At 37.8% G+C, this 22,770-nt stretch overlaps 1 protein-coding gene across 1 annotated transcript; it reads right to left on the bottom strand.

The window, feature by feature from the left end:
* Nucleotides 1-220: 220 nt before the first annotated feature.
* Nucleotides 221-22,641, bottom strand: LOC116301300 (uncharacterized). Its single transcript, XM_089030470.1, has 27 exons — nt 22,429-22,641; nt 20,490-20,806; nt 19,717-19,858; nt 19,031-19,347; nt 18,274-18,424; nt 17,494-17,804; nt 17,080-17,218; nt 16,428-16,735; nt 15,302-15,443; nt 14,286-14,520; nt 13,657-13,772; nt 12,990-13,280; nt 12,542-12,612; nt 12,242-12,461; nt 11,473-11,766; nt 10,296-10,595; nt 9,630-9,929; nt 8,464-8,570; nt 7,877-8,072; nt 7,187-7,286; nt 6,628-6,880; nt 5,928-5,985; nt 5,677-5,730; nt 5,227-5,307; nt 4,252-4,273; nt 3,420-3,459; nt 221-2,861 (listed from the first exon to the last, which is right to left on the bottom strand). Exons 1-27 carry the CDS (start codon nt 22,559-22,561, stop codon nt 2,319-2,321), a joined length of 5,241 nt encoding a protein of 1,746 aa, XP_088886596.1. The 5' UTR covers nt 22,562-22,641; the 3' UTR covers nt 221-2,318.
* Between the last annotated feature and the right edge of the window lie 129 nt (nt 22,642-22,770).

The raw sequence follows: 22,770 nt of genomic DNA, 5'->3' as shown, positions 1-22,770 counted from the left end.
GAAGAACAAGAAGAAAGAAGAAGAAAGAGAAAAAGCCAATGTCCGCGTTTGTTATACAAGTTAAAGTGGATATCAACCCTTCGACAATACTTTCACTGTCGATTCTATATAATGATGATAATGATGATAATGATAATAATGATAATAATGATAATAATGATAATAATGATAATAATGATAATAATGATAATAATGATAATAATAATAATAATAATAATAATAATAATAATAATAATAACTTTATTAAAGTCTCCCAAAAAACTTCTAGCCGGGCACAAGCGCCCTACTAATCGAGGAGACAAATATGAAGTTAACACTTGAATGGTAAAATATTTCTTGATTCGAGTGATGCATCTTTAAGTTATAAAAGTTTTTTGACGCTCAATCACAAACTGCGATCCCACAATTCCTTGCAGTCGTTACTAGTCTTCCTTTGAACTTCGAAAGAAAACTCCCCCAAACCATATTGTTTTTTAATAAAAATTTTGGTATTCTTTGAATATAGCAAGCCAAGTGCTCTCACTGATATCAAGTACTAAAAGTTAGTCTTTTGAATAAAATTCTTAAGAAGTTAGAAGTTGAAGGTGTGTGGGGGGTTATTTTTTTAACTAGCTATGAATTTAACAAGTGCACTGCAGCACCCAAGGCTAAAGGACTTGGAAAATCAATTGCTCCAGCCCAAGAGCCCTTGAAAAGCGAGGAAAAACCTGACATAACCTTTCAGCAAAGTAGTGCTGTTAAGTTTGTATGGCTTCATTCGTTCCGGTTCCAATATCGTTAGAATTAACTTTAACGAGGAGCATCTGTCTTGCACTTCGGATGTGAATTTTCAATTTGAAGGGTCATTTTTTCGCTTAATCGATCGCAAAGACAGCAGATAACCACCTTTTCTTCACTCTATTCTTTTTTTTTTCTTCTTCGTCTTTACCTGATATTGCTTGTATCTAATATTTGTTTGTTAAAAGTTTCGTTGGTCTTTCAAAGGCGTTTTTATGTCATTCATTGGCATAGTTAAAAGATCTATTAACTATGATGTTTAAGAGTAGCATGTGCAAAAATAAGTTGAAGACCGATCTCCTCCTCTTTTCGACTGAAAATTGTATCAAAATGTAAATGAAAACTACGGTCTGGTGGGGCAGATGGCGCTCCGAAAGCCCATTGTTCACCCAAACTTCATCATTAATAAACCGTTTTTTTTCAAGATTGCGTGCGCATCCCAATTTAAGGAACTTGACGGGCCACGATACCAAAACACGAGTATTATCATGCACTGCTATGAAATTTTTTTCGATAAGAATTCATAAAATCGATTATTCTCCTCTTCAAATATAAAACTGTCTTCTCAATTTTACTGAATTTGCGTTTTTTAGTTTCGTGGCCCGTCAAGCTGGATGCGCACGCAACCTTGAGAAAATGGTCTATAACATATTGGTTTTCGACGCTCTATGTCATATAAAATAATTTTATTATAGCCATATCTTTTGCATATACCTATATTTAAGAAAACGTTGTGGGTCGGAAATCTGAAATGAATGTAAGACCGAAATGAATCGTGAAAAAGTTAATATCTAAATAATAATAATAATAATAATGATATGCTAACTTTGAACGATGACCTGCGCTGGTGGATTGTCTGGCTAAGTGCGTAGAGAGAAAGAATAAACAAATAGGACTTATTTAATTATTATCATCATTAATCATCATCATCATATCATTATCATTATTATTATTATTGTTGTTGTTGTTATTATTATTATTATTATTATTATTATTATTATTTAATATTACTCTTTTTTCAAGAAAGCCGTATTAGGCAAAATAAAATTTTAAATTTTAAAGAAAAATCACCATCGATTGCAAATATTTGACGTTGTTATAAATATGGTAAAATGCTTTTAAGACAACTAAAACAACTTTCACTCTGGAGAGACAGAATCATATATGTAATATCTCAGTCAATAAGCCTGGAATGTTATAGAAAAGGAAAAGATAGAAACTGCAAAAGATAAAATAAAATAAAAATTGAAACGCATCCTAGAGAAACGTCTCCATTTTTTTTTTTCTACGAATACCAAAATGTTGTCGTTCACATTGAGGCATTATAGAAATAAGCCGGATTTGGACGTTGAATTCGAGATCTCTACGAATATCTCTATAATCGATTATGAATACGATTCATTGTGGTCAGTGCGTCTAATGTTGCCATAATTATGAAGCTCTTTATATTCAGATTATATTAGCAAATGTTGTCGTTCACATTGAGCCATTATATTGGACGCTGAATTCGAGATCTCTACGAATATCCCTATAATCGATTATTAATACGAATCCGTGTGATCAGTGCGTCTAATGTTGCCATAACTATGAAGCTCTTTATATTCAGATTGGTCTATATCTAACTGAAGTGGCTGGTAATCAGGCCTTTCTCTCTCCTCGAGGTCCCTTTCTCCAACATTGGTTTTAACTTTCGTTGGGCTTCCCGCTGTTGTCGCTCCCATGTCTTCATAATACTCGCTGCACAGCTTATCAAATTTAAACTTAGCTGGCACTTTCATTGGAAGAAAAGATTTCGTACCTCTTTTACTTGTGTCTACAGCTCGGTCTATTTCTTCATACTCCTCATCGTTGATCGGCGGTGGGGGAGGGGGAGGGAGCTGTTCATCAATTTCCTTAGTATTGGCCTCAGGGTCTACAGCTGCGTGTGTGTTCTGGATGGTGAATTTTTTGTCACGTGGTTCTGACGTCATGCCATAAGGTCCACACCGCTGGTCGACTTGTTCGTATACATCCTCGGTTATGATTGGAGGAGTATTTGAGACATCTTCAGACGCATATCTACGATCTTCCATCTCAGCAACGTTCTGCATATCAAGCAAGAGAAGATTTATCCCTTGAAGTGTTCAAAGGATTTTTGTTCCAACATCATCAAGATTAACTGATCCGCCCCTCCCCCTCCCTTCGTGTGCCACCCTACCTCTCCGAGGCCCCCACCCAGAGGCGATAGACTAATAAACGGTCGCTGAGGATACTGAAGGTTTCATATTAAAAACCCACTATATACCAAGAGCATGCTTCGCGTTTCACGCGCAAAGGTTTCAATGTGAGGCTTCGTGCGTAATGCTCAGTGATTTGTGACATGCTTTGCTTTTCACGCGCAAAGGTTTCAATTTAAGGCTTCGTGCATAATGCTAAGAGGTTCGTGACAAGAGAAAAGAAATTCATTTAATTTAGCACGTAGCCTCATACTCAAACCTTTGTGCGTGACAAGCGAATCATTTCTTGGAAGTGGCATGGGTTATTGGGTGGCTAGGTACAGCTGGGTGGCTGGGTACAACTGGGTGGCTGGGTACAGCTGGGTGGCTGGGTGGCTGGGTACTGCTAGGTGGCTGGGTTTTGTAATGGCATAGCCTTTTTAGTACCTCAAAAACGGTTTCGTCAACTCTGGATTTCTGTGATAACCTGAAACAACCAATAGTATCATAACTAAGATGCGGTAGAGATAGAGGATATTACATTTATCTTCGAGTGTTGAAAAGATCTCTCACGAGTGAGCGCAGCGAACTATGTTTTGGCTTTTTCAGGCAATTCTTTCCGTGTATTTTTGAATAGCCATCGCAATGGTGTTATTTTCACATATGAAATTAACATGTTATTTTCACGTGTGAAGATATCAATTTTTCGAAATAGAGAAAAATAGATATTTCATTGGTAATTATATAATAAAAGTAAATATTATTCACGAACACGGTCATTACACGGTAAGGTATACGCCAGACCAATAACATTGCACAAGAATTTACTCTCCGTCCAATCAAATACCAGAAACACGGTATGAACACGGCTTGGACACTGTCACGCCAAGGTGACGGCAAAATCAAACAAATTACATTGCGCAAGAATAAAATCAGTCAATTAAAATTCTAGGAAACTTCGCGGTCACCGCACGGTACGCTTACTGTATTGAGCTTTTCACAGTCATACGAAAACTGCTCTGTTTTCGATGCGTATTCATGGCTATAAAGAGGGCTAAGAAACAAATTTTAACGCATGAAATTGCCGGCTTTCACTCAGCTTAAAAGATTCTAGATCCCATTATCTGTTCCATATGGTGGTCAAACACTGACCACCATGTGCTGTCAACCAGAAAGAATTCTATTGAAAACTTGCGATTCAGCTGATGAACATTCCGCACGAGACGAAATTGCGTCACTAGTGCAACTCAGAAATAAGAAACCAATTGAACGAACCCACCTTTTTTCAGCTTTGAGAGTTCCTGAAAAAAAAGATCATGAAAAAGAAAACAGTTCACTAATAATAATAATAATAATAATAATAATAATAATAATAATAATAAGTCCTGTCATGCTGGTAGGTTACGAAATTACGCCCTATCTAGCTTACCCAATTAGCATTCAAACGTGTTTACTGCTGATAATATAATAATAATAATAATAATAATAGAGTTGCGGCAAGAAATGCTGCGCAGTGGCTGTGCGTGTCCGCACATTCTGATTGGATGACAAAAATTATTGAACGTGCGCTGTAATTGGTTGAATAGATACCATAGATTCTGTACAGTCGTATCATGCGTTTCGTTGATATTTTGTACACTCATATGAGCTATTCATATAGGTTAGGGACAGAAGTATTTGTCTTTGATATTGTTGGCATTGATGATGATGATGATGATGATGATGATAGTTATGATGATGATGATGATGACGTTGGTGATATGATGATAGTGATGATAATGATGGTGATGAGGATGATAGTGATGATGATGATGATGATAATCTTAATGATGTTGGTGATATGATAATAGTGATGATGATGATAATGATGATGATGTTGATGATGATGATGGTGACGATGATGATGATAGTGATGATGATAGTGATGATGATGATGATGATGATAATGATAATGATGTTGGTGATATGATGATGGTGATGGTGATGATGGTGATGATGATGATGTTGATGATAATGATAATGATAATGGTGTTGGTGATATGATAATAGTGATGATGATGATAATGATGAATATGATGATAATGATGATGGTGATTATAATGATGATGAGGAGGAGGATAATTAAAGAAGAAGAAGAAGATAATAAAATGCGGTAAAATTGGTCCCTTAAATTATTACTTCCATCACGACAAGATGGGAAAAAAATCTGCAAAAAAGGACGCAATCCATAAATAATAATGATTGATATACTTACTGTTTGTTCTTTTGATCCTCACGATATAAAACAGTAAAAACATAATAAGAATACAGAGACTGCCAATAATAGAATATCCAACTGCAATACAAAATAGAATACACTCAATTGAAGAATCGTTGTCGGGTTCAGAAACATAGAATATAGAAGCTGAGACCGAAATGGCACATGGGAAGTACGTTAGTTAGATGCATGCTGTGACCGGCGACCCGTGGCATCATCCACTGTTTTCATACGCGTTTGGCATTCTAAACCGACTGCATGGATGGCGCAGATGAATAAATTATAATATAATTATGGCATTTCCCATGTGCCATTTCGGTCTCAGCTTCTATGTTCTATGTTTTGAACCCGACAACGATTCTTCAATTGAGTGTATATTATAACGTTCAATCTAATAGTTGTTTGACTGATAATGCCAATCGAACGTAAGCATCAAGAAAGACAAACCGAGAGATATTCCATGGTCAGCTTCTTTTGTTTTGTTGAGTTGATCTTTTTTGCCTGTGAAGAAAAATGAGAAACTTGATGTAAATAATGAAACAATATAAAACGGGTTTTTACTTGTCCATAAGCCGCGAGGGGGAGGGATGGGGGCATTTGATTTCTAAACCGGGGTTTGTAATGAGGGAAGAAGGGTGGGAGGGAAGGAGGATATATTAATATTATACGCACAGCCCAATGATTTCGACTATTCATACCATCAGTCGGTGCTATTGATCCTTTTGCTATTACAACCATGGGGCCTGGTAACAGTTTCTTCAAAAATATCAAAAATGCATTTAATAAGTCGAGTTAAACACAGTACCTTTCTCTTTAATGGGATTAATGAATGCTTTGCTTTCAACTAACCCCTTCTTTTGTCTTTTGATTGTTTGTTTTTGCTTCCTTGCCTACCTTGTTCTCATTTGTTTCTTTTGTCTTATTCTATCATATAAACACTCCTTTCTACCACCTTTTTCTCTTTTACTCCAACGAAGGACTAGCGTGCTAAACGTCGGTAAGTTTTTTCATCTTTTCACGGTGTAAAATGTACCTTTTTATCATCACCTTTCTCTTTAATTCACTCTCTATTCTCCTTAATGGGTCTTAATGATGGTGATGATGGTGATGATGGTGTTGATGGTGTTGATGATGTTGATGATAATGATGATGATGATGGTAAGATAGTGATGATGGTGATGATGGCCATAAAGATGATGGTGATGATGGGGATCATGGTAGTGATGATAGTGATGTTGGTGACAACGATAAAAATGATGGTGATGATGGTGATGATGATGATGGTGCTGATGATGGTGATGGTGATAACGGTAAAGATGATGGTTATGATGATGGTGATGGCAATGATGGTGATGATCAAGTCTTATTTATTTATAAACGATATATACTTGTGCTAACCTTTTCCTTATTTTGCGTCAGAGCTCTTTCCAGCACTTCATACTCTCTCCCACTTTCCAATTCCACATTTTCATATTTCCCATTAAACTTCCCATTTCCAAGAGTGAATATCTGTGGGAATGACCCTTTGTTGGAGTATACTTCTGCTGTTATATAGTAGCGTAGATCTTTTTCTTTTGCAGTTGAATAATCTGTTAAATTGGCTGCATCGATAGAACTTTTATCCAACTGTCGAACTATTAGCTGATAAGCCCTGGAATAAGAAAATATCCTATTATAAGTATTTAGCAAACACAGCAGACACCTGAGCACGTTCTCGCGCCCCGTCGTCTTCAAAAATGACACATTATGGTACAGTGCAATATGATTTGGCGCTCCTCTATGTCCTGGTGATGTATGATGCTAGCTTTCTCAGACAATGGATTGGATCTACTGCAAGGGAAACCAAATATATAGAAACCTTATCATTATCAGCCTAGCCAATAACAAGATGACTACACTCTAAAATCACTGCCAAATAAGTATTAAAATAAGTAATGAAGTCAAAAATCATAATTACCAGATTTGCCCATTGACATCAGAGGCAGGCCATATGGTCACATGTGCGATGGACGTATTGAAGTTACCTAGCGGTGGTGTCACTAACGGTGCAGGAGGGGCTAAAAACGACAAAGATGACAATTTGCATATACTTTATTTAAAATCTTAGCATGGTTATTTCAAAAAAGATATTTTCGAGAAACAGATAAAAGAGTTATATGTTAAGTGTATGCTACAAAAGAGTGTTGATGCGCAACTAAGGCCCCGCGTCCACACGTCTCCAGATTAGTCACGTGTTGCTGAAGGGGGCATCCATTCCAAATCGGGAGATTCTTTATTAATGTAATCTTAATATTTTCCAGTAATTATAAGTTAGTATTTTTTAAATGAATTAATTTACAAATTTGAAAGTTGATTCCAAACTGAACTACATGCAAGTTTTTTTAGTGATAGCTAAAAAAATATTTGGCATGAAACTAATATTTAATATCATAAATCTCAAGGACGAGCCGATCTTTTCAAAATGTTCTCTTAATTCTTCCAATGTTACCCCCTGGAATTCGAAGACCGCATGGCTAATTTGTGTTAAAATATGAAAACAAACATGGCGTCTATCTAGAATATGACCTATTGCTTTTAAGCAATAAATTAAAATTGAAATAACTTAAAATTTACTTAATAATACTGATAGTCGCCTAGTATTACTAACCATCAATGAACGTGTCTGTTGATATTTTAACGCTCGTATCTCCTTCTCCACACTTTGATGATGCAGAAACCCTGAACTCATAGTGCGTGTCTGGATAAAGGTGTTGCAACGTGAGCTTTGGTAGTGGATTGATTGTTACTCTCTTTCCACTGTGCATAAAAGTGTTATTATATCGCTTGTGCCCCAAGAAATATATCTGTAATGAAATCAATAGGAATGTAACGTAAATTTGAAGAAAGATATCGTGATCGTGACAGGGACAGGGACAGGGACAGGGACAGGGACAGGGACAGGGACAGGGACAGGGACAGGGACAGGGACAGGGACAGGGACAGGGACAGGGACAGGGACAGTGATAACAATAATGGAATGGCTGGAGCTTTCTCTACACAGAGAGAATACTTTTAATTGATTAGAATTTTTTTAATTTGAGCAATCGTCGAAAATTCAAATTCTTGTTTCAAGTTCCATTACTTATACATTAATTCTAATGCTGTTGTTGTGCTGATGTTGTGTACATGCAACAATAATATGCATGCTTGCATTCAACGAAAATTGCAAAAAGTAGAAAAGATGATTCTACTCACTGTGTATTGCCTGATATCCTCAGCACCCGACCCTGGTTTCTTCCACTGTAAAGTCACTTCTCTCTTGTCCCTAAATACCACAATCACTTCTCTTGGAGGATCTGGCGCTGCAACCAAAACAAAATACATTAAATATCCCACGATTCACGTCTTATTGAATTGAGAAGGAATTATATACAGATATGGCAACCATTTTGAAAACTATTGTTCTGCACTGACTAGCGACTGACTAGCCTCTCAAACACGTGAAAACGCTTTTGTGTTTCCACTTAGACATTCAAGACTCAGTAAAAACGAGGGTTTTAGGAATCCTGTGGACTCCCCAATTGCTCCGCTACAATCTCCGCGCACGTCCACAGGAATCCTGAAACACTCGTCTTTACTAAGTCTGGAGAGAAAAGTGGGACCACTTGCAGTCTACGAGGCAAGTCAGTCCACAACAATAGTGATTCAATCTCCGCGCACGTCCACAGGAATCCTGAAACACTCGTCTTTACTGAGTCTGGAGAGAAAAGTGGGACCACTTGCAGTCTACGAGGCAAGTCAGTCCACAACAATAGTGATTCAAATTGGCCGCAATATTTCAATACGGTGTATACTAAGCTTATTTCTACGACCCCGCACTAATCTAGCATTTATCAAATCATCAAATTTTTATCAGTATTTATGTAAAGACGATATTTAATTCATTCTTATAAGGTCTATTTCATTGGATTTCCGTGCAGTTCAATTTACGAAGATGCGTGGCGCCATAAAAATACACGTATTCTTAAAATGCACTGCGCGTGCAAATAATATTCTGCATTTGATGAGCGCAATGTTACATGCACCGCTAAAAGAATAAGTTATTAGAATCGAGATCATCTTCTGAAATATGTTGCGCAACAAGTTTCATCGTATCAACACGACCTGCAATGATAATTGCTGTATGTTATGTACCGATATGAACTTCTTAATCTTTATATTTGATACATGCAGGAAAAGCGGCTACTTGTGATGTCCAGAGAGCTACTTGCAAACAAGGTTAATAACTAAGTTAAAACTACAGCAAAATACAGCAAAAATTGATAACAAAGGTGATGCAGCAAAAGTTGATTTTGTGACATCCCTTGAAAACAGTCTGTTAAAAGAGAATGTTTAAAACACGAACGATAATGGTTACCTACCAGAAGTATAAAAGATAAAAGGTGTGCTGTACGGACCAGGGCCAGCATTTGTATACCCACGAACAGATGCAGAATACTTGGCACAAGTTGCAAGGTTCTCCAGCACTGTTTTAGACCCATTTATCTCCTTCGAACTGACCACTTTGACTGGCTTGTCTGCTTGCATGATTAGAGTCCACGTCACCTCGTACTTTGTGATTGGTCCGTTTGCTTTGTCACGTGGGATTGGTTGCCAAGATACCACGAAATTTGAAGGGTCTTGTTTAGTGACTTCCCTTATTGATGGAGGTATACTAGGAGCTAAAAAGAATAGTGGTGAATCAAAAAACTGATTTCGCATAGAATACTCAGGTTTTCAAATCTGTTGCTCAGGGTAACCTCGATTTTGTGCCGTAGAATATTCACGTGTTACAGTGAAGGTCCGTGGAACTTTATTATAGCATTGCATGTCAGTTGTAGTTGTACTTTTTTTACTTTACCGTTGGTTTTGTAAATGTTTTGATACTAAATTAAGGCTAACCCTAAGTAACAAACGTTTGTTATCAAGGAATACAGCGATATTTCAGAAATTTGAAAAGTCATCTAAAGCCGCCATCTTGGATCCCAAAATATCCCTTGGGGACTGAGTTCGTACCAGTCCTTCTCTAAAGACGAACCATCACTTACCATAGACAGGTATGATAATCTGTCTCGCTGAAGTGTCATTTCCATCTTTGACAGTGACAGCTTTGACGCGAAACCAGTAGGTCAGACCACCTGACACAGGTAAAGTTACAGCCATTATCGATCCTTTTACAGTGGCCTTGTTTGACACAGAAAGGCTATCATTATGGCTGTATGATACTACGTAAGTTTTGATTATACCATTGGGGAACGCTGGTGCATTCCATGTTAGGTGTACATGTGGTCCTGTGGTATTAGTTGGTGGAATGACTGATGTTTGAAGATTGAGAGGAGGTGATGGAGCTGGTGAAGGAAATACAAAATATTAACATGGGGTTCCTGTGGTATCATAGGAGCTGGTGGATGAAATGCAACAAATATTAACACGGGGTTCCTGTGGTTTCCTAGGAGCTGCTGGATGAAATGCAAAATATATTAACACGGGATCCCTGTGATATTAGTAGGTGACATGACTGATGCTTGAAGATTGAGAGGAGGTGATGGAGCTGGTGAATGAAATACAAAATATTAACTTGGGGTTCCTGTGGTTTCATAGGAGCTGCTGGATGAAATGCAACAAATATTAACACGGGGTTCCTGTGGTATTAGTAGGTGACATGACTGATGCTTGAAGATTAAGAGGAGTTGAAGGAGCTGGTGATTAAATGGGATTCCTGTGTTAGCATTATGTGTAAGGACCAATGAAGGTCATGCCATTGTGCTGGTTTGTTTTTCTTTACATATTGCGGTGCGGGTTTCAATCAGCTATCAAGAGTCTTTGAATCTCATTATCTGCTCCAAATGGTGTAGTCAAACACTGACCACCATGTGCTGTCAAGCAGAAAGAATTCTATTGAAAACTTGCGATGCAGCTCAATGATAAATATTCCACACGAGACAGGAATATGCAAGAATTGCAATAACACGCTATGTTTGTAAAGGCCGGTTTAGAAGGTACGATTTTCGCCTACAACTATCATATACAACACGCTCGCGTCTGTCGTAGGCGAGTTGTAGGCTTGATTTACACGCTACGACTCGAGTTGTAGGATGGCGCGGGCGTGTTGTATACGATAATTGTAGGCGAAAATCGTACCGTCTAAACCGGCCTTAAAGAAGAGGATATATCAAGCTATACTGAGTACCAGTTAATTAATATAAGAAGAAAAATGTTTCCTACCATCTTGTAATGTTCGAGCAGTGACGCTCATTGTATAAGGACCATCCCGTATGGTGTAGGCCAACACCTTGAAGCTATATGACGTATACTTCTCAAGACCATCCACGATACATTGCAGTGTATCATTACCAGGGATATTCTTGATTAAAGAGGGACCAGAGGACGTTTGGTAATGGACCTTCGATCCTCTTATGATGCCATTACGACTCTCTCTAGGTGGTAGTCTCCATGATAAACGAACAAACGTTGAACTAAGCACTGTGACGAGTAACTGTTGTGGCGGTAGGCTTGGAGCTGTAAAAATCAGGAATTCAGTTCTTGAACTACATTTCACGGCTATTTCAAAAGCGTTTGGTGAAGGTTTTGTTGCACGTTGCACATTTCAAATACATGTATTTTGCATAGAAAGCATCACTATGCATTACGTCTCGGACGTTCAGATGAAGAGATTTTAAGGGATTAATGAGGCATAGACATGCTTTGTTAAAACTTCACACATGAGGTTTGCCAACAACAAATTAAAGGGAACATTTTAGCTGGTTGATTAAATTTAGTCAACATGGCGGCTATTCTTGGAATGCAACCATTTGACTAGATATCCCTCGAAATACAAATAACAATGAAACAGCTTCATGTGCTGGTTGATCTAACAAGAGAAGCTAATGAGGAATGCTTTGTTATCGTCAACCACGATGGTGGCTATGACGCAACATGCACCACAAGAATAACCCCACATGATAAGCACATTTTTAAAACTGAATATTCTTACCGTCTTCCAGCGTTCGCACAACAACTGCACTTAAAGGACCATCTCCTTTGTCATTGAAAACGTTTATTTTGATGCGATACAATGTCCACTTCCTTAGGTTACTGATAGTATAAGCACTTTGTTGACTTCTAATAACTATTGTCGTTTCATCATTTCCTATTATATTCTCATAGATTATCTTGTACCCCTGTAGTGGACCATTGATTCCAGATGTCGGAGGCTTACAGGAAGAAAAAAGATATTATCTGTAACGAAATGGTGTACATCTTTCGTTGTTGTGGTTTACGTTTCCTTACTCACCTGCCAAGTAACAAGTACGCTTTGTGATGACAAGACTTTTACTACAACTGCTTTTGGTACGGCGTCTGGTACTGCGGAGACATATATCAAAGATATTAAAGTAATTGGGAAAATACAGCTTACATTAATTTAAAAGTTATTGCGACAACAGTTCTGAGTCTTATAGTCTTGCTTTGAGGCGTTTCATCTCATCTACAGTATATAGACCCATTGCATGTGACGTCAAAGCAGCTCAATTTGGAAGACAATACAAAAGAATTTCAATCTCAAGAGAATTGGAAACCTATTGTTATGTCCTTCAGATTCAGCTGCAAAGAGCTATTCGTCTAAGCGCTTCAAACCAATCAAAGCGCAAAATGTCTAACAGCTGTTTCATAATGTTCATGAGGTACAACTCAAAATATCTGAGAGCAATATCGTATATTAATTCCTTCGTGTACAGACTTACAAGCAGAAACTGTCGTGAAGTTCATTGGCTGACTCCACTCTCCATGACCTACTGCGCTGACAGCTTTTATCTTGACACTGTAGTTGCTATAGATACTGAGACCTGTGATCACGTGACTTAAGGCAGGAGAAGGCACATTTATTGTCTGTGTTTTCGTACTGTTCTGGTACTGTATTATATATGCTGTCACTGTTGCCTGCGAAGGTCTTTGTACTGACTGAGTCCATTTTACTGTTACTGACATTGATGTGATATTGTCTACAGTAAGCATCGCAAGGATCGCTGGGTAATCTAGCATAAAATAGGAAACAGTATACATTAGCTTGCAGTTTTCTATGACTCAGCTTGCCACATTTCCGCGCCAAAGTATTTACAAATACTAACGGTAAAGTATATAGAATAAACAACTTTAACAATACAATCATTTTGAAATTCCACTGATCTTAATTGGAACACATGAATATTCTACGCGTGAGCAACAGAGTGATTTGAAACCGTTCAGTGATCACAAATAATAGTTCCAAGCCGAGGTTGGAGTTGCCGTGCAAGATAAACTATGATTTCGTTATGCGCGGCAACTCCAGGCTCGACTTGGAACTATTATTCTTGGTCACTGAACGAAACTGTAAAAAGGAGTATTGTCACAGCACTAGGTTATGTAGCTTACCGAGAATTACTGTGACCCCAGCACTTTGTATAGCATCAGAATCAGTGTTAACGTTTTCATACATGCCTCTACAGACATATGGCTTGCTGCATACCACAGAAGAAGACCTCTCGCAGCTAAGGAACGATGTAACCAACAATATCAAAATGAACATATAATATACTTATACTTTTAAAGAGTGTAGTAGCCAAAGACTGCGGGGGCGAGAATTGAAGCTAAAAAATGGTTAATTTATACCTCCAAAGGAGGACATAGGGAAAGCAAGACCCTTTTTTATTGATGGGTTGCAAGCATTCCCAAGAAAATTAAAAGACAAAAACATGGCGGCCATTGTGGTACCGTTAACAATGGATGCTAATGAAAAATCTTTTGTTAAATGGTACCAACATGGCCGCGATGACGTAACGTGCAAACGAAGAATAGACTTCATGCCATGTCCAATCTCTTTCGAGAATGATTCCGGGATGATTCCGCGCGCTATCATTGGTACGACAAATCTCGATCTTCAATGCCGTGCCATAACTTTGCTGCATCCAGTAATTTTACATAGCAATACGAAACTCTAAGTCAGTAACGTACATCGCTTCCCTCCTCCCCAAAACACACACACAAAGTCCTATGTAACTTACTGGTACGTATTGAGTGCATCATCAGCTGTCGTATAGTTCACTCTCAATGTAGACTGCTTGACTCCATTAGCACCACGCACCAGACCAGTAGATTGACTGGTGATGTCAGTATTACCAGAGTACCATTTGATGTACTGTATTAATGGTTCTTGTACAATACACACCAGATCTACATAGCTATTGGATGCTGCTGTAAGGTTTTGATTGGTCAGAGCTGATATTACTGGTCTGGAAGCTGGACAGTTGGTAAAGTGAAATCGTTGAATAGCGTTTAGTAGAGAAATTTTCCAACAGAACTGTGACGTCATTCGTCCGTGAAATTCAAAATAAAAGGCAAAACTCTGAAGAATTCTGCTGACTTTTTCTTCATGGAAGGGTATTTTCTTTAAATTTATCTTTTTTCAGATGGAAGTTTACATAAGACCTTCATAATAACTCTTTGTTTTATTTTCGCCCTTTTATTGATGAGCAATAGACCCATTCAACTTGGGTGCGATGTTTCTCATTTCAGACCACGTATCATTTCCAAGATTATCATTTCTTTGTTTAGCGTTGTTCATGAGAAGACACGTGAATATTAATACGAATCAAACTATTAAGAATCTTGGTCTCAAGGGAATGATACTTGGTAATGATCGAAAACATTAAAACGAAACTGAATGGACAACTTCGACGATACGGCGACCATCTTGCCAGAGACTAAAACAAAACAAAGATGACAGATCGTTTCTTTCTTTTATGGATAAAGGTGATTGATGTTGTATTCTCTTGAGTTGAGCTTTTACGTCAATCGATGTCATTACTGTAACAAAGCTTTATTTGCCCCCTGGACGCCCCATAATGCCTTGCAATCCAAGCTGGCCGCCATATCGTCGAAGTGGTCCATTGAAAAGGACTATTGGAACCGGAAATTACGTCACAACTTTTTTCAGGTTCGTTTGTGCATCCAAATTCGAGGGGTCACAAAAAAATCTAAAATTAAAAGACAGAATGTGTCTAGTTATTCATATACTTACCATAGTCACATCCATATAGTTCTATTCTCATGCAGATGGCCTTGTTCCATGTCTGAGGTGTAACTCTGACGTGCCTGGCTGAATAAGCATGACTCAGCCATCTGACAACTATAGTGCTATTGTCAACATTGCCTTGCAGCACCTATAGTAACAAAATAAAACGGCTTATTAAGATGTATTGGATCTTATCGACAAAGTCATTACTGTGAGTAAAATTGGTTGCTATTAATAGAATTCCCGTTCTCGCCCATGTGGTAGAGAGAAAAACACTTATAATGGACGAATATTCTGTTTAAGGAGCTAGAGCTTCATGATTTTGAAGTTCCTAATCAACTCATAAACCGCCATATTTGTCCATTAACTTTCTTTCTATATATTTTTTACTTTTGTTTTGCTTCTCATATATTTTGTTTCTTTGTTTATTTTTGTTAGCTGTTTGCGTTGACCACACATATAACTTTTTTCGATTATAAAGAAGGTCCTTTCAATGGATGTGAAATATCAAGGTCTAATAAAGTTCACATCCAGTAAAAGGACTTTTTCGATTATGAAGAAGATCCTTTCAATGGATGTGAAATAGTCAAGGTCTAATGAAGTTCACATCCAGTGAAAGGACCTGTTCGATTATGAAAAAGGTCCTTTCAATGGATGTGAAATAGTCAAGGTCTAATTGAGTTCACATCCAGTGAAAGGACCTTTTCGATTATGAAAAAGGTCCTTTCAATGGATGTGAAATAGTCAAGGTCTAATTGAGTTCACATCCAGTGAAAGGACCTTTTCGATTATGAAGAAGGTCCTTTCAATGGATGTGAAATAGTCATGGTCTAATGAAGTTCACATCCAGTGAAAGGACCTTTTCGATTATGAAGAAGGTCCTTTCAATGGATGTGAAATAGTCAAGGTCTAATGGAGTTCACATCCAGTGGAAGGACCTTTTCGATTATGAAAAAGGTCCTTTCACTGGATGTGAAATAGTCATGGTCTAATGGAGTTCACATCCAGTGAAAGGACCTTTTCGATTATGAAAAAGGTCCTTTCAATGGATGTGAAATAGTCATGGTCTAATGGAGTTCACATCCAGTGAAAGGACCTGATTTGAACCATATAGAAGCAATACGCAGAGTACCTTATCAATGTTGCCCTCAGCTTTATAGGTGTTCCACAGATTGCCATCCATACTGTAACTGATAGTGTAGGTCGTAACCCACTTATTCATGGTATGGTCACCCTGTGTTGCTATACCTGTCACTGTCATCACTTTTCCCAGGTCAATCTGTATGTACTCTGTGTTAGATGACGTGCTACTACACCACGAGCTGTTGCCATAGAGACGACCATGTGACGCAGTATGGGTGTTGTTTAGGTAAGATGATGACGTCATTTGACGACTCTGAAGACTTCGTCCCATTTCAATTCCAAATGGAGAACTACAAGCTGATCATGAATGCGCAAGTTTCAAAGAAAACACTAATCATTAATCATACACGTTCAACTTTAATTTCGCAGTCTATTGTATTATGCTGTCGTTTTGTCTATTGTACTAGGTGTGATTCATTTGTATTTTTATTAATACATTGCATCAACTGCTGGCTACGTAGGCCATCCCCATCAACCATACGAACCCGTCGCTTGAGCGACCGCTAAACAATGGCTCCATGTAAGGTTGAACCTGATGTGTTCATACATTTACTGTATAATATCAATTTCAACCACGCCTGGGGCCATTGTTTAGTGGTCACACAAAAGACAAGAGAATTCATGAAAGTTCTCTTGGTTACCTGATGATATCCCGTAGACCTCTGCTTTCATTGTGGGCCATTGATTATGGCCTGTGGGATAGAAACGTAGAAACTTTGCTCTGGTTGGCTTGAGAGCATTTGTCACAACGGAATAGCGTTCTGTATTGCCAACAAATTCCTAGAGAGATATTCTTTATTAATAAAAGAGGATTGTTTTTGAAGACAGATCAAGAAATGTTGATTTAGAAACGCTCTGAGCCGGTCTGAATGGGAAAATTTTCAAGGAGGTATGCGAAAGAAAGATAGGCATATTGAAGAACTCATAATTATTCTAAGCGGTGTGAACCTCCCCTTCCCTCCCCTCATCTCCCCTACTTCGGAAATCCCTGGCCATGCCAGATCCTCCCTTGTTCTAAATCAGTCCATGGACACCCTTATCTTGATATGCATTACCTTGTCAATATTATTTTCTTGGTAATAATTCCAATTCACATTATCCAAGGACACTCTTATCTTGTATTTCTTTACGTATTCTACATTTAATCCACCGGCGCCTTGCGTGGATACAGCGCACACGTACACCAACGAACCCAGATCTATCTGTAGCCAATCACTACCGGATGCTGTCTTCGGTCCCCAGGCTTGGAATAAGAGAAGTCTACCGTGACTCGGCCTGTAACGCGGGTCGTAATAAGAGCTAGCAGTGAAGCGGTGATCAGGAATCGTACTAGAGTATGATAAACCTACAGAGATAGATGAACATCCTGAAAAATATGAATGATTCGATTAGTATAGCACCACGAAAAAGAATAAATCTGGATTGCAGCCATACGGGATTCCGCGCGGTGATTTTTGGCGCGATTCAGTTTTTTCTTTATTAAATAAAATCCAATGTCTTGAACCAGATTCCAGTTATTGGCTTTTTTTTTTTGAGGTTTTTTTTTTTTTTGAGGTTTTTTTCTTTACAACTTTGTACCATGAATTAGAAGTTTTAGACACTTTTGATACGGGAATCGCTTGCGTCAACAATATTTTCTCACGCACTTTTTGCATCGTATTGTCATTTGCTGCATGTATTAAAAAGGATTAGTAAGGGCAAGTCTTTTGTTTTAAAATTTTCTTTCCTCAAGCCCGGAGACACCAAATTTTAAAACAAAAGAGCAGGTCCTAGCAGTGGCTTCCCCTTTCGTGAAGATGGCATAAAGTAAGGAATCGATCAGGAGCTCACTTTACCTCCAGTGTTTTGTATCCCATACATCTCGGTTCTCGTGCATATTGTTGAGCCGTATCGACTGGTGGGCGCAATACGTAGATACTGGCCAACAGAGCCATCATACAACAGGTTCTTGACTATGGTATCAGAATCAAAGCTACCACTGAATGTCTACAGGAAAATTAAAACACGGGAGATAACGATGATGATGCAGGTGATGAAGATAATGATGGTGATGATGATGGCGGTGAAGGTAATGATTATGTATGTATATTTAGCAATTATTCGCCGAAGGCGAAGTGAATATCGGGGAATATTTACCGAGACGCGAGTCTTCGAGCGGCGAGGTAAATATTCTCCATATTCACTGAGCCTGAGGCGAATAATTGTCTTAGCATATACCAACTTGTCTACAGAGTAACTTATTTTTATATACAATAATTCAATAAAAACAAACAAACAGAAACTTTAAGTTTGCTTGACAAATTCACGCAAACCTTTTAACAAAACTTTTAGACCATACTTCGTAGCCTTTTTAGTACTGATAGGAATGGCATTTACTTATTAGTTTTTTCAATGTCCTCATCCGAAATTGTAGCAAAACGAAGTACACAAGTTGGTATTAGACTATATGCTAAATAAATATATACAAACTTTATTTCATGTGGGTAAACAAATTCAGTATAAAATTAATTAACTGGTTTCCAATTTGGCCGATGATTTTGGTGATGATGATGGGGATAATGATGATGATGATAATGATGATAAGATGTTTACCTTCACTTGGCTGTTTTCCATGTATTTAGTAAAAGTAGACCCATCATTTGATGTGAGCACATTGTAAGACCGAATCCACTGATCTGTCATGTGGTCACCCTGTGTTGCTATACCACAAATGATGTAAGGTGATCCTAAGTTGATCTGTAGATATGGAGAAGAGTCACTTGTAGCAGCACACCATGATGACCCTGCTGTGTAGTTTAGTCTTGCCTTGGATGGTGACGTGGTGCTGTTGTAAGCTGATGATGACGTAATGGCACTGTCTAGTATATTACCTCTAGCAACACCAACTGGTAGGGATCGACAAGATATACCTGCAGAGAACGAATAGACCTCTTTAGACTGGGCGTAATGTTTTCCCATTTCACAGCACGTTGCATTCCCCAAAGTATCATTTCTTTATCCAACGGTTACGCATGAGAAGACACAGGAAACAAAGAATATTATTCTCAAATAAAGATCCTTGGTCTGAAATGGAAACATTACGCCCAAGATGCCTATAGAGCTAGCGTGTTTAATTGGAAACGTGTGTTTTGTTTGCTAGAATAAAGATGGAAAGTGAATGGAGCCCGGACCATTTTAGCGATGTCTCAAATAACACCAACCTTTCTAGTCGTACAATTATCACTTTCTATATTTGATTACTTTTGAAATTAATAGTAATGGCTGGATTAGCATGATACCTTTCTTGACTCCGTATACTTCCACACGTAGTACCTTCCAGGAGTTGTAAGCTGTTGGTATGAATCTAACATATCTGGCCTGAACTGATAGATGCAGCGCATTCTTGACGACAGTGTTACGATCTGTGTTACCAGTGAACCGCTAAAGAAAATAAGGGATCTATGCTCACTTTCATATTTAGAAGTGAACATAGATTCAGTTTTGGCGATTTTTTACGCCATTTAAAGCTTTAAGAATGTCGAAAAAATGAACAAAACTTGCAGAAATTTTAGTGAAGAAGCACTTGAAATTTTCCAACATCTTCAATTTAGCTTAGAAACCTGGCATTTTACAAAGGAAGCCCAAAACGTAAGTTTAGCATGCATCATGATTAATCTTTATATTGAGCAGCTTGTGGGAAGGTGGGAATGTAGGGGCAAGGAGTTCTATATTTGAACATATATCAAATCATATTCACTTATAGCACGTACAGAAACTTATAATAAAAGGAGTTTCTGATAGAATGGCGTACCAGCTGAACGGTGAACGCGGCGCGCAAAGCATGAGTGGAGAAAATGACCGAACCTAATCATTTTTGGAGCTTGAAAGACGATGTGGCGCCAAAGCGAAATTGTTTTTTTTCTTTCTTTACATATTTCTGCTTCTTGGAGGCACGTATATTATATTCTATATGTCAAAAGAAAACAGAAAAATACGCAAAAGTTGAGTTGCAAAACAGCACATGCATATCAATGTACGTAGCAATAAACTGTTTCATGCATCATAAAACCACCTTTGTATTTGTCCCATCTTCAGTGTACATCCTCCATGTGGTATTCTCTATCGCTGTTGATATATTGTAATGCGTTGTCCATTCATCACAAACATTGCACCCTTGAGTAGCCACAGCACAGATCACATACACTTGACCCAAGTCTATCTGTAGATAGTCATTAGGGTTGGTTATTGTCTTTGGTCCCCATCCTCTTTCAGCGACGTTCAGACGTGCATTCTTGGCTGCATATCTTGAGTCATATGCTGAAGTTGCTGTAAATCTATCATCTGGTATGATACTACGGTCTGCAATACCAGCTGTGCTATCCTGACAGCCTGATTGATCAGATGGAGATACAATATATACGAGTCTAAACACATAGGACCGCGAGAGATGTTGGAGGAATATATGAGAGGGGCGAGGGGGATGCGGAGGACGATGATCGTCGGGATTTCCCTTGGAATTAGGGAGGCTTAGATTTTAAAAAATACAGTGATGAGAATGGAGAATGAAAAGAATAGGACAAGGGGAGAGAACGAAAGTTTTAGGGGATAAATACACAATTATATAGATCCCTTTCAAAACTATCTTGGGTGCCGGAAGCTAACAGGAATACAAAGGGAAAAAAGACACTTTTTCTTGATCGTTGGAACTTGTGACTTGTGTTTTTGCATGCATTTTCCTTTTACCCATGCATCCAAAATAGGGTCACAAAACATCAGGAGCGAGTTCAAATTCCCAAAGAAAATATTTGCTTTCGACAGCTCTTTCACTAAAGATTCGAAATTAAACTAAACAGCTGGTACAATCAAACAGCTTTAAATTACATATACTTATTCGAAAATGAAAGCTACCGTCTGACAGTTACTGAAACCGCCAGAATCTTATACGCTGTTGTTTTAACTTTCGAAATAATTAAACCGCTTGGTTTTTTTTTTCAGTGCTTACAAACAAATGTGATATAATTATAGGCGATAAATAATTATTGCGCTACACTGTTGGGTAATTATTAGTAATATAGTATGCCCTTTCCTTTTCAGTTTGCAATGAATATATCCCGAAAGTATTATCACAGTCTATGAAGTAGGAGAATCACGAGTATTGTCATTTCACTTTCGCAAGCTTGTTCCCTCGGTTCCTGGAATTTTTCCCTTTTCATTTTTGCATCGAATTAAAAAACGTGTTTGAACTCGTATTTGGTTTTATAGATAATTTTAACTATTTTCGACTTAAGTTCCGCATTGTCATTTTGACTTCATGTTCCGCAAATTAAAGAAAAATAACATTCCAATGTTCTTGAGTTGAATTGTGACATGTTATGCGGGCATCAAACTAAACAATTGAGATTAAAACTGAAAATTGTGCCACATAAGCTAATAAATAATAACCTTAAATACTCTAAATGCCTATCAGGTCTATACTAATATACTTTAAACTCAAAGGAAGATAAATAAACGAAATACAGTCGACAGTGGCATTTTTTACAGAGTAACTCTTTATTTACAGATTTCCAATTGGAAGTTGCGAGTTGATACTTATAGCTAGATATACTTTATATTTTTGGTACCATCTTAACTTTTATATGCTATACTATGTATATGTTTGTCTTCAGTACCAAGTATTCGTAGATATGACCTGACTTCAGCGCAAAAACTGTAATTAAACTGTAACGACTTTCGCTGACGACGGAGTACAGAAAGAGAGAGAGTAGACTGAATTTTGTTTTGCGAAAACATTATTGAAAGACTCTGACTCATAAACAGTTTCAGGAAATAGAGCTCCCAAGATTCGTATATAATACTTCAAGGGGGCACTTTCCGCTTATTTTTTAAATGTAACAAAAGCTAGCTTATAAAAAATTTTCCTTCGTTATTATTTTGACGTACTTCTAGTAGAAGAGCAAGTGGAGAGCTAGAAAATCCAAAATTTTTGTGGCAGAATTGAAACGAGAACTTACCGTTTGCAAATTGCAGAAGAGAAAGAAGTAAAAAGAGGAAGTAGCTGAACATTCTTGTACTTTGAGCCATATGAAGGCCTTTTTCAACTGATTTTATGTACGTCTGTACATAACGTCTACATGTCTTTTGCATCCAAACTAAACTCGAGTTACGATGACCTTCAACTGATTTGCAAGCAGCCAAAATCAAAGTAGACTCTCCTGCAGAGTGGCGAGGGGCCAAATCAGTTTCATAACTGGCCAATGAGGGGCGCTCTTATATTAGATAGATGACGTTATTTACACAATAAGGACAGAATATCGTATACTTGAGAACAATTCCAATCAAGGATAATCTTTTTT

This window comes from Actinia tenebrosa, unplaced genomic scaffold (assembly GCF_029948245.1).
Source record: "Actinia tenebrosa isolate PJP-AT-01 unplaced genomic scaffold, QUT_ActTen_1.0 PGA_scaffold15__27_contigs__length_11533743, whole genome shotgun sequence".
Taxonomy (NCBI): Eukaryota; Metazoa; Cnidaria; class Anthozoa; order Actiniaria; family Actiniidae; genus Actinia; species Actinia tenebrosa.
Note: the sequence above shows the minus strand (reverse complement) of the source record. Positions and strands in the feature narration are given on the sequence as shown.

Bases quoted from the DNA above. Each gene is read 5' to 3' on its own strand.
- LOC116301300 (XM_089030470.1), bottom strand. From the start codon at position 22,561: ATGCAAAAGACATGTAGACGTTATGTACAGACGTACATAAAATCAGTT. The intron at 11,767-12,241 runs GTAAGAATATTC...TGATTTTTACAG, and splicing joins TGTGCGAACGCTGGAAGACG to CTCCAAGCCTACCGCCACAA. The intron at 7,287-7,876 runs GTTAGTAATACT...TGTCGTTTTTAG, and splicing joins AACAGACACGTTCATTGATG to CCCCTCCTGCACCGTTAGTG.